Below are 16,719 nucleotides of genomic sequence, written 5' to 3'. Positions count from 1 at the left end.
AGTGACCACACACTAACTCACACTTCGGCTTTCAAATAGTCAAGGCACACCATAAACAAATCTGGCCAAATATCTTGCCAAATGCCGTCAGAAGCCTCAGTCTTCAAAGAAAAACACTACAATATTTGATTTGATCTGTTTTAAATTATGATGTCCAAACTATTTAATTTTCCCTTTTATTTGACTTAGTGTTTCTGATATCCTTATAAAGCACTCCGAGATGCTGCTGTACAAAATTAAAATCACCCACATGTTTTCACACACACACACACCACAGTTTCATAAAACAATAGGATATTGACAAGTAAATTATGTCATCAAGGGTGGGCAGTTGGCTGACTTCACTCCGCTTGTTCCCTCATCAGTCTGGTCATTTCCTTCTCGCCCTTTCTTCCCGTCCTCCCCTCCTCTTTTTAGCCATTTATGGTAGCGCTGAAACAAAGTGAGTCAGCTTCCAGAAAAAGCTCAGACCCGGCACAGCTGCCAGTTGGATGGTGTGTGTGTGTGTGTGTGTGTGGGTGTGTGTGCGTGGGTGTGTGTTTTTAGGCGAGCAACTGCATTGGCCCGAACAAAGCAGAGAGCACACAGGAGAGCAGAGGTGCAAAATGTAACTATTGGCACCAGCTTTGACCAGCAGAGGGAGACGTGGAGCTGCTCCTGACCTCCTACTACAGCTGTTGCATCAACAAGGACAACAGTGTTTATGTTTAGGATGTAAGACATTGCTGCAGCCAGATGTCAGAACAGGAGAATATTTGAATTTAAACAATTAAAAAAAGCTATGCAGGCTTTCTCATACATCTTGTACCTAAAACCCTTGTTTTCTGTCACGTATGTAAGATAAATTGATAGATGACGTAGTTTTATTTTGTTGAAGAAAACATTTCAGCTTTAATAGATTTTTGTTCTAATTAAATCAGCAACAACTTTCCCTCTGCCACATCTCCTGATACAGTGCCTTACAAAAGTGGTGTTATAAAATGAAAACATAGCTCATGAATAAATGGTAACAGATTCATATTGAAATTAAATAACTGGAAAAATGATAGTCAAATTAAATATATCAAAACAAACCTCTGTACAGTGCCTGGCGAAAGCATTCGAGCCGCTTGTGTTTTTTTTCTTTTCTTTGTTTTTTTCATTGTACAGTTGCAAACTTTAATGTGTTTTATTGGGATTTCATGTGATACGAAAACAAATACCAGTACATAAATGTAAAGACAAAGGAAAAGAGTACATGGTTTCTAACACTTTCTACAAATGCAAATCTGAAAAGTGTGGGGTACGTATTTAGCAACTCAATGGCAATACTAAATAGCAGCCTTTGACAGGATGCAACTCTAACAGCTTCAAATCTAAACATTGATTTTTTTTTCCCTCCATCTTGTTTACAATCTAGCACATGATCAGTCAGACTGCCTGGAGAGTGTCTCTGAACAACTAATACCAAGTACTATCTTAGATTCTCAATTGTATTTAGGTTGAGGCTATTAATTAAATAATTTAATCTAAACTATCCTATTGTGGCCCAGACTGTATGATAGGGGTTTTATCCTGTTGGAAGGTGAACATCGGCTTTAGTTTCAAATGTTTCATAGCTTTAAACAGTTTTTGTTTTTTTTTTCCCCAGGATTGAGCAGTATTTATTTATTTAGAGTATAGAGGGCGTTATTTTGTTCAATAATGTCCTCTAACAAACCTCTGAGAGCGTTTAAAAACCATCTGGATTTATTATGATGCTAAAATATACTAGACTACATGGGGCTGAACACAAAAGCAAAGCTGTGTTAATTTGTTTTTATTTTAAACAATTTGAAAACCAGATATCATTTTTCTTTCACTTTTACAACTTTGTGTTGGTCTATCACAAAATCCCCACTAAAACACAGTAAAGTTAGTGGTTGTAATGTGACAAGCTGCACAAAACTCTGCAAGCCACCGCAAAAGTTCAAGACTCTAAAAGCATATATTGCCAGGCTTTACTGCACAAACAAAGTAACAAAAGAAAGCTGAGGTAATGGCTTTGTCCATTTGGTACCACTTCTCAAAAACGCAGTTTATCACAGAATTTCATGTGACATCGTCTAACCTCCACAACTAAAAGAAGAAAGATAAGCAGAGAGCAGGAACAGCTTTCTTCCTCCTAGCAGTGTCCCCCTATTCTTATTGTGTGTTTGCGTGAACACATTTGTGTGCATCCATACTTCCCTGCAGTTCTGTCCTTCTGTTGCAGTGCACTGAGGATCTATTATTCAGGGAGGCCTCCAAGTGGAGATGCTCACACTGTACGTGCCTGAGGGCCAGTGTGTCAGAGAGAAACTGAAGCAAGGCTGAAAGCTAGAAATGGGTTCTCGGAAATGTTTCGATTCACAAAGCTGAACTTACTTCTCGAGTCACTTTATTAGTCATGTAATTTGCATGTTTGTTCAGCAACGAGCAGGAAGAAAGTGTCTCAGTCAGTGAACCTGATTCAAAGGAGATGCATTCACTACTAAGAGTTCAATTAACTACTCGTTTCAGTAATAAACTACCCAAAACCTAAGATTATGAACATTCTCATTTTTAACCAACCATTGCTATGACAATCGCAGGAATCAAAACCCCTTATACAGCTTTTTTTTTTTCTCGCATATGAATTTCAAATCATAACACCCTGGAAGACTGCAACTCTCTTTAGAGCCTCAAAAACTGTGATATCATCACTTTTTTTAGGCACAATTTTTCCCTTCAGCCTATTTTCTTCATATTGGTTTCTGGCAGTTTGCAGATTAACCATGAAGATGCTTTCCTAAAAAAAATAACGATGTCCAATTTGAGCTTGGAACCTGGAAATATTTCCTCTCTGCTGAATGAAAAACTCCTTCTAGGTTTTAAGTCTAAAGTCAGCAGTAGAAATGTTGATGTAGCAAAACAAACTTCACTCTTTTTTTTGTTGGTTTTTTTTCATTTAGATTTTCTCTTACTCCACTCATCAGTCTATGGATAGGTGTTATGGCAATCATATAACTCAGTTTTGCCCCTAAAAACAAATGAGTTTAGGTCAAAAGGCCTTGCTGAACAAATATTTATCTACTTGTATAATTTTGTCAACTTTTGGTTTTAAAATAAAAAAAGAACAGTATCCAGATCAAACACGCACACTTTCCATCTCAAAGTGTTTGGTCAGACTCAAGGAGGCATATTAATTGAAATGGTTAACAACAGTTACATAAACTTTTGGTTTGTGAAGCTAAGGATTAAATTCAAAATTCTTCTCAATCTAATATCTTCTTATCACAAACCCTGAAATTTCAGCTCTTAATTCATCTTTAGGTATGTACCTGTATGCAGTGCAGCAGGTCTGTGTGATAGTAGCGGTCATGATGGGCGTTTGCAGCAGCTAGCGTTAGCAGGTAGTCATTCCTGGCCTGTGTCGCTTTGGAGTTACAATCACTTCTCTTTGCTTTCAACTGCAATAAAAAAAAGAACATAATAGAATTTTTGTGCTTTTTTTTTTTTTCACTAAAATGTTTTAGATCACCAAACAAACTTCAATAGCAGACAGATAATATCTGAGCAGATGGGAAAATGCAGTTATAATATGGTGTTTTTGCTAAACATAAATAGCTTTTTGTTTCACAAAGAGGCAACGTTAAATATGATGAGATATTTAAATCACGTCTGTCTGAGGTGGGCGGGGAATTGGGCAAGGGCATTAACACTCATAGTGAGACCCTCTTACCTTCACACTTGCCTTCTGTAAACTAATTCTTGATTGAAAAAGTCCAAGTTTGGACCTGAAAGAACAAAATAAGACAGATAAGAACAGATTTTGTCTATACATTATGATTAATGGTGAAATATAGAGACTTCTGTCATAAAATCAGGTTTGTTTTTATCCATTTGTTTTTGTCCATCCGTTTCCACCTTTTTATAATGTCACTTATCCACTCTCCTCTGATCTTTGCACTTTCAAGTACAAAGATTGCGCCTGTGAAATTTCAGTTTCTCATCATCGCCCTTTCTTAAAAGCGTTTCCGCTGCCTCTGGCTTTCTACGAAGTAATAAAGAACAGATCATCCAATCGATGCGAGCGCTAGCCAGAGCTGAGAACTCAGTGAAGTGAAAATGTCACCATAGCTACCGCTACCAAGAGGTGGCAGGAAAGCAACACTCATCAGCACCAAGTCAAAATCTGGAACTAATTGTGAGATGGCAAAGCCTCAGATGATCTTCTGCTCAGTTGGCTTTGCAATGAAAAATCCTGTTAGCATCAAAAGGCAAGAAAAATAAAAGATATGTGCATCATACAGTGTGAATCATCCTTCATTTATTTACTTTTTTTTTTTTTTTACAGAAGCTCTCCTGATAGACGCAGCGCCTTCCTAAACTTACTTGGCCTCTATGTCAGCCTTCTCTCGTACGGCGTGCGCAACCTGCTCGCAGTCATAGTATTTCTTCTTGGCTTTCGCCAACTCCTTCACCGACTCCTGCAGCTCTGCTTGAATGCCACTCAGCTGATCAATGGTCTGTGAGGAGCAAGCAGAGTGAAAGTTGAGTTGCCAAAGAAAGAGGTTAATCACCATGATTAAGCTCTTTCTTAATCATGTGAAGGAAAAGCTTAATACAATTTAAGAGTAAAGGAGAACAAAGTTTGACTCGCACTTCTGCACATTGACTCACCTTCTTGAGCTGCTGCTCCTTATAGAGTCTAACGGTCTTGGCAGGTTCTGATATTTGACTCTTGTAGTTGTCACATACATTCAGTCTCGACTGGCTCACCTGAACAGTTCCCTCTAAGTAGGCTCTCCAAACAGCGTACACATTCCTGGTTGGAGAAACAAAGACAGTGTACACCTCCAAGAGCCATTTCCATCAGGAGGGCCTGATTTGGCACAGTGTGAAGGATAAATAGTTTGTGTAGTAAACTAGGTAGATTTTTAATATATATATATATATATATATATATATATATATATATATATATATATATATATATATCAGATACTACTCAAAAAACTGAGTTGTAATTGTTGTTCTTCTGTGGTGTATTGGTGTATTTGGCAGATATGTTCATCTAATTAGGTTTTCAGCTGAACAGAGCAGATGAATGAGCAGCTTTTTAATCGGACATATGAATGCATTTTCTGTTTTTAACACAGTAAAGATCTAGGTATCTTTCTCAGAGATTTGATTTTAGCTCTATTTTAGATAACATTTGGCAACGTTCAGGTATTGTCTCAATAACTCAGTTTAAACTGAGTTAAAAAAAAAAAAGATACTCTGTCAAAGTTAAAATTACTTATGCGAATCCAGTTTCTTGTACGGAACAAAATAAAGGCAAACCCACCTATAATCTGTTCTCTGGTCGTCGGGGCTGATTCCAGGCCAGTCTCTCTTCAGGTACTGACTTGCTAACTTCTGGAGAGCCTGAAAGCACAAGCACAACAAGAGCGAATTTCATAAAAAGCAGGATAACGCAATACCTTTCTAATAATTCAGAGAGAAGATTACACTTGATGCCGTGACAAACACAAATAATGAAATTAAAATTGAATATTCAGAGGTTGAATAAAGTTAAGTGGAAATACTTTGTAACTAGCATTTTGAAGAGTGATTGTCATGGCAATGTCGGTGTGAGCAAAATCGCAATCTCAAAGTTGGTCGCCATTTGTGGGATATTATATTTTGCTATGCAGACAATAATAAATTAGCCCTGTAATACTTTCACTATCTTTATTGCTCACACTTTATGTCCATTTTTAAAAGTTGAGACTCTAAGGCTCTCAAAGAGTGGCTGGCACAGAAGAAGGAAAAGGTCAGAAAGGAGTCAGGAAAAGCTCACTGAAATCTAAGGAACTAAGAAAGAAAAAATGTAGTTCACAGGATTTGCATTTACAAATTAAAATTACTTCCCCCCGCCTCAAACAGGTAGTGCATACACCTTAAATACATTGTATTTGGCAACATTTACACAAGCAAATAAAAAGAGTGCTTTCTTTCAACAATAGTTTTTAAGTATAGACATTAGCTTAAGCGCTAAACCTACTGATGGCAGACTGAGTGGATAAATGATGGAAGGAGGTAAATGCTGACCTCCTTGACAAACTCCTCACCATGTCAGATACAAAAAGACACCGTTAGCCGTTTAATCTTATCGCAACCTAACTCTGACTGGATCAACTCAACAGAATGGATAGAGTAAGCTTGAGCATTTCTGCTTCAGATTTAAAGTGTATTTTTCATTTTTAATTAAATGGTGCACTGGGTCAAATCTGTGTCAGCACAACTGAACCTACCATCAGCACCTGTGTGTGCGAGCAGAAACTTTATGGCAGAAAGGGAGGCAAGCTCACATCTTGCAGACTGGGTCAGTGTGGCAGCACAGTGACACACACACACTGTGTGTATCTGTATGTGGCTGTGCAAAACACTCATTAATAAAGAAGTTATTAACACACTGGAAAGAGCAAGCACAACAACCCAAACCAGGCAAAGGCAGCCTAGGAGAGACGTTGCACCTTAACATCGAATGCTCCATTCTTCAGATTTGCATGTATATCAGGTCTCCATCCTCATTTAGAATTTCCCCCTCCTCTTTCTAAGTAGTTATTTTATTGTCTGTCTGAACAATGATGTTTCTCAAAGGCATATTTATCAGGTGGTTTACTGTGGCTCCCTTCCTCCACAATATCTGTGCAAAATTACTTTCTGGGTATTCTCCCTCTCCTCTCTTTTGCTGTGAAATAATGATCACTAGTGTTTCTGCAGCAACGCATATTTCAAATCTCCATCTTTTACATCCTGGCACTTTGATTTGTTTTTACTACGAGTACTTGCTGTACTAAAATGTAACTATTTAAAACATGAAACAGTACAACAACTGCACTGGCAAAGTCGGTGTGAGACTGCATCTCAAACTGGGGACTGCACTTTAGCGTTGACGGAGAAACGTCTTGCCTTAAGAGTTTGCTTGATCACAGTTTACTTTGACACAGAGGTGATCGGTGCCAAAGAGAAGTGAAAATGTTACACAAACAGAATTAAGACGCAAACAAAACAAAATCCATTGCACAAAAACTGCTCTGTCCTGTGCATGAGGAAACATGTTTGCTTTAAGAATAGTCACTCTTTCTTCCTCTCTGACCCTGAAGGGAAGGGTGGAGTGGGTGGGAACGGTGGTGATGAAAGTTTCACAGACTCAGAGCAAGTTTGTTAAAGCGCGTCTGACTAACTAGAAAATGTAACGTCCTTGGACATGTATGTGAATGAGTTATACCAATGTACGAATAGAAGCACATCCAAGAAATGCTAGAAAGTAATATTTACCCCCAATACCTTTTCATACACACACCCAGGCCTGATCAATGTCAGACCTGTAGACTCGAGAATCACTTAAACCTGTCTGACAACAACTTCAAGAGGAGATGAGAAAAAAAAAGCATCCACCTCTGTCTGGAAAGGGTTACAAATAATTTTCTAAGGCTTTGGGACAGAAGTGAGATCTATCTGTCCACAAAGGGAGAAAACAGAAAAGGAAGATTGGAAAATTTCAAATATTTTTTCAGAGCTCTGTAAATATAACTCATGGCGTAAATAGTGTCCTGAAGGCTGGTATCTATAAAATTCTATTAAAAGAAAGCTTTTCATGGATGCCGAGTTATGGATTAAAACGTGTAACGATAACTGGTAAGATGCCAGGAAACGTACAAACTAGATTTCCAGCATTTTTCTGCATCTTTGTTGAAAGCCTCTTCAAATTTTCTGTTGCAAATTTATGTTGACTTCTGCTTCTTGACTAGCAATCAGGTGCAGGTAATAAAAAATTCTGGGATTATATTCCTGCAGCCAATTTAAATGGCAGATTATATTGCTTGTGGCAGCCATCCGAGGCCGCCTTAATGCTTGCTTCCACGAAGTTCCTCCTCTGACCTGCAGTCTCAAACAATACCTCACCAATTAGACAAAAACCCCACACCAAACTTTCAAACTCGTTTAGATAAAAAGTCAACGGAAATTTCTAAACATCTCAAAAATCTCGCATTGTTTTTCCAAAACCTGCAAATGAAACTACCTTATTTTACCACTTGATCAGTTTGCAATCATGGAGGCATCTTGTGTGCATCTTGATCATTGCCGCTTTCATAATTCACTGTACAGACACTTCATTTTCTCTACTTTCCATTGCCATAAATCCTTTTTTTTTTAGTTTCCCTCAAACTCTGCACACAACAACCTATTCTGAGAGTGTGAAAAAAGTTTGTCATGGCTGAGCTCCGGTACGGTTTCCACTGACCATCCATGCGATTTTTCGGTCTCCTCACTTGGTCTTTATATTGATGATGTTTTCCAATGTTCTCTAATAAACTTCCTAGATCTTCATAGAACATCTAGCTTTACAAAGTTTGTTACATGGGACTCAGTTTACTAATATGGTGACTTCTAGGGGGATTTGGTGATCCTGGATTTTTTTTTTTAGGGGCGTCACTGTAAAGAGGGCTGAATTAAAAAGAACACCACAGCAGTCAAATCTGTATCATTCTGGTGTTAATTTCTTCTTTTCTCCATACTGTCAGAAGAAATCCAAATAAAACACAGAAAAGAATCAGGGCACAGGAAAGCTTCTGCAATGTACTGCACATTTTTTAAAAGTATGTCCACAAGCCAAAACGTCACAAAGCAGTAGCATTGTGGTCTCCGTTTACGTCTTTGTCAGACTCAGTCACTGACCTCCTCTGTGTGCCGTCTCAGAATCTCTTTGTAGCCAGCAGGCACCGTAAGTCCTATGGTGACAGACTTGTTATCTACTGTAAGTGAGAGCAAAGAGTGAGAATCTGGGCAAAGGCAGACTGCTGACAGCCTGAACGTTTAATAACTTAGTGCTTGTTCATTCTCCTACATCTGCCTCTCATTTGCTACGTCTCCCTTCATTTTCAGTCTCATTCCATGAGACTTCTAGCTTCCCCATATCTTTTACATTTTTCATCCAGACGGACATTTTTCTTAGCTCTACTTTCTCACGCACTTTTTAAAAATACTTTTTTTTTTCACCTTCCGTCATCCTCCGTTTTTCTGTCATCACCTGACAGCCACTTGAATGGCATGTTCCTATGGCAACCCCTCGGCCCTTCCTATGCGTCCGAGCTGAGGTACAAGCAACTCTTTTTTTTTTTTTTTTTTTGTTAAATAAACTCAGTGTTAAACAATGTTACAAAGTTACAACACATCCTGTTTTGTGGTCACGGTGGTAAACATGGTGCCCTGACAGCAGGATGTCTGGACTGGAATAGTGTGTGTTGTGTGTGCCAAAGAAAGAGGCTGATGGACAAAGGAAAAGAAAACAAAAGAGGAGATTGAGGTTGATAATAAAATAATTTGAGCAGTTACATCCTGTAATAATTTTCATTTTTCTTTACACATAAAACTTTTTTATCCCAAAGTATTCACAAGTACTTAATTGCTTGATTTCCTTCAGTACTGCAAGGGGGAGACTACAATGACTTGTGATAGTAGGATGACATTAAGATTACTCACAAAACACACACACAAAAGTTTTGCTTTTTCTCCCCCTTTTATTTCCCATACATGCCAAATGGGGGAAGCAGGTGCTTTTATCTATTTTTATATGGAAGTTTCAAATATTGGGAACGGCGTTGCCTTTGATGAGATTTATTTAAGTCATTTTTAAATACATTGTGTCAATTGTTACGGATTTCCATAAAAAATATGCGTTAACAATGGAAGCTTTAGCAACAAGAAGCCTGTTTATGAGTAAATAAAAGAATCAGTAGGCCTGTGAATGGCTTCACCGAGGGCAAAATACCCAAATTCTCTTTGATTGACTCATATAAAGTCATAGGAGTTGCATATTAACTAGAAAATTGTATAAAATTCTCCAGTTAATTTTATAAATGCCATTATTAACTTCATCCTCACAATAAAGAACACATGCTGAGGAATTGTCTGAGGTTTACTTAGTAACATACCAGCCAAAAACAATTTGAAGAACTGCTGGAGGGAAATAAGATTTTTGTTTCTTTATTTTTGTTCACACAAAAATAAGATTTTTGTGTGAACAAAATACAGTAAACAACATTTTATCCCAAAATACACTAAATGGGTCATGTTTTGCAGTTTGTATTAAAACAAAGTGGAAGCTGAGTCAAAAAGAATACAATTCTTTAAAACTACATATTTTCCAGGAACACACTAAAACTAACCTTGACAGCTTTTTTTCTAAGTGGATGAAAAAGAAAACAGCCTTCTAGATTGAAACAGATTACGCTATTGTTAAAGCTCTCAGTTTTACTCTGTGCAGTTTACTTAATTAGTGCAGAAGTTTTTGTTGTTTTTTTTATTTCCCATTTGGCTAATGAACAATCTCAAGTCACCTTGATGCTTCCACATTGCGTTTGCTCTCACTGCTCCACTGTCTGCGCTCTGTCTCAGTCCCTACCTGCCGTCTCTGGTTTCTACCTGACATTAGTGTGGCTTTCTGTTCAACCATTTCACTTCCTCAACTTCCTCTTCAATCAACAAACTTGATTTTCTTCCTGTCTGCACTCTTTTGCTCCTGCAGCCGCGTGTGTTGGTTTGGTTCGACCCTGACCTCTTCATCTGCTGATTAAGAGCCGAAGTAAAGTCGGCGCTGATGGAGGAGAGTGTGAATGGAAGAGGACTCACACAGAGTGAGAGACGGGAGATGATTAGTTTAGGAAAAGACAGCACTCTGAGGGTATTTCTGGGGAAGGGCATGAGTTTGTAAAGGTGCAACAACACTAAGGTTTAAAAAAGTTAAAAAAAAATCGGTAGAATATGACCACTATTTTTCATCCAGTTAATTGATTAATTGTCAGAATAGAATAATACTAGAATAATCAGTTACTCACATAATTCTTAGCTGCAACCCTAATTTTGTATATGATAAATAAATGCATAAACTTTAACTATGTAGAACATGTGAAGAGCAAGAGAAAAAAAAAATACAGAAAATGTAAAAGAGATGCCAAAAATGATAACGCTGATGTAGGGCAAAAAATAGAAAGTTACAAGACAAAAAAAAATGTTTTCCTAGAAATCATTCACTATAAATAAGCGTACCACTTCTTACCATGCATAAAAACCTTGCAGACCTTACATAACCTCAACTCCCCCATCATATTAATTCTGATATATGTTGCGGCGAGTCTGCAGAGTAACGGAGCAGCAGCCACAGAAAGCAGGCCGCCGCTGTTCTGTGTTGGGCTGAACAGTGAAGTGTGACCTCAGCTTGAAACTATTCCTGTAATGTTGATGTCGTAGGAGGGGGAACACGAGACAAGCAGCTAACTCTTACATGCAAAACACACACACACACACACACACAAACAGAGGACATGGATCCCTTAATTAGCTGCCGGTAATTGCAGCCGACTCTCTCACAGGGAGACGCCTGCTTTGACAAACTGAAGGGGCAGAGGTTAAATGACCGCGTCGTCACTTTCTTTGGCATTTTGCGGTCCTCCCACACAAATGGTCCAGCTGTTATCTTGACTGTACAAGTCATGCTTTCATCTTTTTAAGCATTTTTAAATTCCCCTAAATGTTTTCCCCTCCCTTCTTCACTGGAATGTGTCTGTGGGAAAAGGCAACAAAAGGCAAAAGATATGCTTGGAGCAAAATTACCATTTCTGATGACAGGAGAGGGTAAATCAGCTTATTTATTTTAAGGATTCCCCTCATAAAATCTTTTTTCTTTCTTAAAGTCCTTTGTGCTCAGACATTCCCACACGAACACACACCTACAATTAGCAGGACCTCCATTGTCTTACTGATTAGAGGGCTTGTTGCTAGGCAGCCTCCATCCCTAAGGTGGAGCAGACAGTGCTGAGGAAGAGCATCCCGAGGCGGGGGGACGGGCAAGGCAATGTGGGCATGGAGGGAGATAATGAGCGTCTGAATACTGTCAGTGTGACCACAGGAAACCAAATCATTCAAGAACCATGCAAATGAAAACACTACACACACACGCACACACACGAGTATTCTGCCCTTAATGTGCTCCTTTCTGCCGCCCCCTTTATTTGTGTCTGTAATGAAACTGGTGGTAAAAAAAAAACAACAAAAAAAAACTACTAATTTTGTCACATTACAGCCACAAAGTTCTACAGATAATGTTGCGGTTTCACTTACTACACCAAGACACAGTGGTGTATAACCGGCAAGTGGAAGAAAAACTTGCCAGTGACATGTTTTTAAATGTAAAATATGTAAAGTGTGGTTTTTCATTTTGCATTCAACCTCCTTCACTGTGGCAGTCGTAAATAAAACCAATAATTTTCAGAAGTCACCTAATTAACTTCAGAAATCCACAGCTTTATTTGAGAAACTTGTCTTCTTTATAAATCTGACTTTTATGGGAGAGAAGTAGGAAGAAGAATAAAGTCATAAGAAGTCCCATTTGCATGGAACCACAAGTCATTTATGGGCCACAATGAAAGGCTGGTAGAAAGGTTTCTGGTTAGATGACTGAAGATAAACGCTTACAAAAATATGTGTGGATAGAAAATTAACACCCTGAACACACAATCATCACAGAGAAGTATATTTGAGGCAGTGTGGTGCTGTGAGGATGCTTTTCTGCAAAACGGGACCAGAAAACTGGTGAGAGCTTACGGAGCTAAACACAGGGAAAACTTATAAAGAGTGGACAAAAGACCTGAAACTGGGGCAAAGGTTTGCCTTCTACCAAAACAGCAACCTAAACATTTTAGATGAAGGAACATTTATGTGTTAAAGATCAAAGATCAGACCTCTAGAAATCTTGAAAAGTGTCTAAGAAACTCTATATGAAATGTGACTGAGCTTTAGCAACGGGTTATAAAGAATGGCTTAAATTTTAGGCTCTATAGACATAAAAAGTTAGTAGAAACAAAGCACTGAAGATCTGCAAATGTAGCTCTACAAAGTATTAACTTGGGGAGAGCCAATTGCAAATGCACACCATTCTTGCATTTGAAGAAATATCTTGAAAACCCATTTATCATTTCTCCTGTTCACAAATATACACTAATGTGACTTAGTCAAGCTAGCACATACAATCACAATAAAAGCACATGAATACTTAACAAAAACATTCACATGCACATGAAACTTGGTTAAGATTTTCTTCACAATGATTTTGCATCTTCAAACGTACGTAAATGTTTTATTTATTTTATTTTAGTAAGGAAATTCAATGCAGGACTTCTTGACCGCTGTGATCGGTCTTTGCGATGAACCATTGAACTCGAAGTACAAAACAGTTTTAGTTACTCAGGATCCGAAGGTTCAAGCTGGAGCACCGGGGGGCTCAGCTGTCCGGGGTTGCAGACCTGGATCTGGGCCATGTGCTGCATGTCGTCCCCTTTTCACTCAACCATTCTTCCTGTTTAGCTAATGAATGAAAGCCACTAGTGGGACAAAACCTTGAAAAACAAAAACAGTACGCGCCACCTCACTTATCTAACCCAAAACATTTGCCGTGTTCTCACCACCTTGACCTGCAACACAATACAACCATGTGCCAGTAGAAAATAAAGAGGATCAAAACAAATTTGTCTGTGCCTTTTCAAATGTTATCATGTTAACTACTATCCAACATATTACCCTGTATTACAGAACAGACCAGGTTTTATATAAGATTCAAAATAGCCTGCATAAAGCAGTTTTTGCTTTCATTTAGGTTTTATACTTTTGAAACTCAGCAATTGTTCGGCCTGTATTTGGTAGAACTCCATCACACACAGAGCAACGTCAGCTTGTGTAGTCACACAAAGGGCAATGAGCAACACAGCCAATGTGGATGTGAGGTTGGTCAATTTAAAAATCTGAAATCCCATTTATGCATTTTCAGTTAAAACTGTAATAATGTCATGTCAAAAATGATTAAAACCCTTCCAAATAATAGATAGAAAAATCTTTGCAGGTGGTAAATAAAGCCCTCATTTTAACTGCTGTCCAGGGAAATAGCAATTAACATGAAACTGCCTCAATCCACTGCTGATGATTTATCTTTGGTGATGAGCTTCAAGTCTGTAAGGTCTGCAGGCCATCACCCTAATTTGTGACACATTCCACAGATCATCTATTACAAAATAGTGGGTGTGCACCGATAAATCCTCTCCAACTTCCATAATTTTGGAAGATCGGTGATCGGCCTGTACTTCCTCATCCACTGATCTTATCGGCCAAAATCGGAATCAGCAGATCGGGCTTTGAAAAGACTGGTAATGGGTGGTCGTCTAGAAAACTGCAATCGGTGCACCCCTACAAAATAGCAATATCTTCCGATAGTATTAATATGGTTGTAAACATGATCTGACACGATTCCTTAACAGCAACTAAGGTAGGTCTCTCTATTTAAGAGGAGTTCTGCCAGTCTTACCTGTGCATAGTCCCTCTCCAGCTGTCCTTTCTTCAAACTGTAGCTCCTGCAGACAGAAAGACAGACTTTTTTTAAGCACCTGGCAACAGACGTATGAACAAAAACTGAAACCCAAGTGGGTTGATGCTGAAACACACATTTCCCACCACAGTTTTAAAAACCTTAATTCGCAGAAACACTGGATTCAAGAAAGAAATTACTAGCGTGTTTTCACAACTTCAAACATTTCGGCATAATGTTTTAAGCAGATCCGAACAGATTGTTCTAAAAATAACTACAACATCTCTGACCCACAAAAAAAAAAAAAAAAGCACCAACCAGGGCTCTCATGCCCTCCCTGTTACAAACAACATCCTGGCATCAGAGACCATGGACGCCCTTATCAATGCTCAGGAATGTTCACCATGAGAAGCACAACATTTCACAGTGATTGCACATAAAGATAAAAATAACACCCAACTATTTCTGCAAAAAAAAAGAGCAGATTAACTGCTAAAACCATTCCTCTACACACTCCAACAAAATATCCCTTTTCAAATGAATTATAGCTGCCACTCGGCCCCAGTACATTAAAAAAAAAAAAAGGATTTGAATGTCTCATCACATTCGTTTCACATGGTTTCCTGACGTATGTGCAGCATATCTCATGATTCTCATCAGTGTGTTAAATCATCTTCTCAGCCTGGAGTTTTCCTGATGCAAAGACAGAGCAAGAATCTTTTTCCAAACTTGCTGATCTGCCCAGGCTGGTCAGACGTCGACTACACGTGTGCACTTCATATAAGCCACCCTTTTAATTTTAATAAAATTGTTGTAATGACTTCACACATGACAAAGAAATACCTGTAATGAAACCTGGCAGTTTACATGTCAAGAACTTTAAATAGTAATACAACAGCAGCAACAGGTGCTACATATTTTCTGAAATGTATCTGTATATTTTAGTTTGGTATGACACTGACACACATTGTATAATCAGGGCCACAACATGCAAGTCGAGGCGTAGAGGTCCTGGGAAAAGTTTGGAATCGTAATTGAATGTGACAGACCCAAAAAAGTTAACATTACAAGCTAAAAGGTTACAAGATCAAAGTTCACTCCTTAAAGCTGCAACTTACTTAAACTGGGTCAAAATCTTAGATTTTTAGCAAAGAAAGCCTTGTTTTTTCCCTTTTCTTTTTTTTTTTTTTTTTTTTGGTAAAAATAAAAATTAGAGATTTTTGAAAAAAGCTTCCTGACAAAAAAAAAATCTGAAAGCCAGCTGAGAAATAATAATAATAATAATAATACTTAATAACAAACACATATTGACAAAATAAGAGAACTGTCTAGATGTATTTATTTCAACCCCAGACAGATGAGAAATGGCCTCAGTCCACTGGAACCTGTTTCCAAAAGTCTTCAGTTTGCATTCACATGGAAATGATTCACATTGTGTTTCTAAAAAGTTTCACTCTAAGGCCTATTGTCAAACTTTTGCATCCACACTTTTATTGTGTAAATGATAGGCCAAAATACAACAAAACATCTACTTTCCTGGTGATGTTGCATAAACACAGTCAGAGTGAAACATTTTAGAAAAGCAAATGCAAAATATTGTCGCGGAAACAGAGCCCAAGAGTACTTGATCCAAGTTTTTCCTGACTTATTTAAACAAAAAAAAAAATAAACTAAAGTAAATCACAGGTTGTTTGGGAGCAATAGGATAAGGGTGAACTGAAAAAGATTAGTTTTTCTGCAAGAATTGAGATCTTAAATAATAATAAATGTGACAACAGCTATTTTCACATGTAAATGTGTTGAGGGGAGAAACAGCACTGTTGCCTTTTTTGTTTTTCTTATGCAGACATGAGCAATTTCCCAATCTACCTGAAAATAAGTCTTTAAATCACTTCTTTCTTAAAAGTAAAAAAAAGCCAATGTGTTACAAATGAAATTACTTGAGGAACTAATAAAAAGCTTAAAGAAGTAAAGTCAAGCCCTGCTCAAATACAGTCATGCATTGAATGACTCATGTTCTGTATGTTGTATGCTAAATCAACAATTAAAAGCAATCCACAGATATTTTAAAGGTGTTATGCCCTTTAAATATTACTGTGAGCAATTAAATGTTAACATGTGGAATCCAAACCCATAAGAAGATTCAAACAGTGGAGGAAGACACATAAAAACAGACACAGCAGCACAGGCAGCATAATTACAGTCAATTCTCTCTGCAAATTACAGAGCAAACAAATAGGCCAGTTCTCCTTGTCAAACGTTTCCCTTGGCATGCTAAAGCAATCTTTTCAAACAGGGTCGACTTCAGCAATAGCCAAGTGAAAGTAGGAAAAAAA

General features: G+C 38.0%; 2 protein-coding genes across 7 annotated transcripts in view; one reads left to right on the top strand and one right to left on the bottom strand.

Annotated features, from left to right (window-relative positions):
• Positions 1-16,719, top strand: part of p2ry2.1 (purinergic receptor P2Y2, tandem duplicate 1) — a 41,867-nt gene that overhangs the window by 2,218 nt on the left and 22,930 nt on the right. The gene's annotated exons all lie outside the window — the stretch shown is intronic.
• The window catches only part of fchsd2 (FCH and double SH3 domains 2), an 88,822-nt gene that overhangs the window by 57,183 nt on the left and 14,920 nt on the right, over positions 1-16,719 (bottom strand). For all 6 annotated transcript variants that reach the window (XM_016676936.1, XM_016676937.1, XM_016676939.1 and 3 more), the window contains exons 3-8: positions 14,384-14,429; positions 5,330-5,409; positions 4,663-4,807; positions 4,375-4,508; positions 3,722-3,776; positions 3,321-3,449 (exon numbers count right to left, since the gene is read on the bottom strand). In XM_016676936.1, coding sequence (XP_016532422.1) covers positions 3,321-3,449; positions 3,722-3,776; positions 4,375-4,508; positions 4,663-4,807; positions 5,330-5,409; positions 14,384-14,429 — 589 coding nt within the window. The remainder of the gene's footprint in view (positions 1-3,320; positions 3,450-3,721; positions 3,777-4,374; positions 4,509-4,662; positions 4,808-5,329; positions 5,410-14,383; positions 14,430-16,719) is intronic.

This window comes from Poecilia formosa, unplaced genomic scaffold (assembly GCF_000485575.1).
Source record: "Poecilia formosa unplaced genomic scaffold, Poecilia_formosa-5.1.2 Scaffold144, whole genome shotgun sequence".
Lineage (NCBI taxonomy): Eukaryota > Metazoa > Chordata > Actinopteri > Cyprinodontiformes > Poeciliidae > Poecilia > Poecilia formosa.
This window is presented reverse-complemented; position numbering and strand designations above follow the sequence as displayed.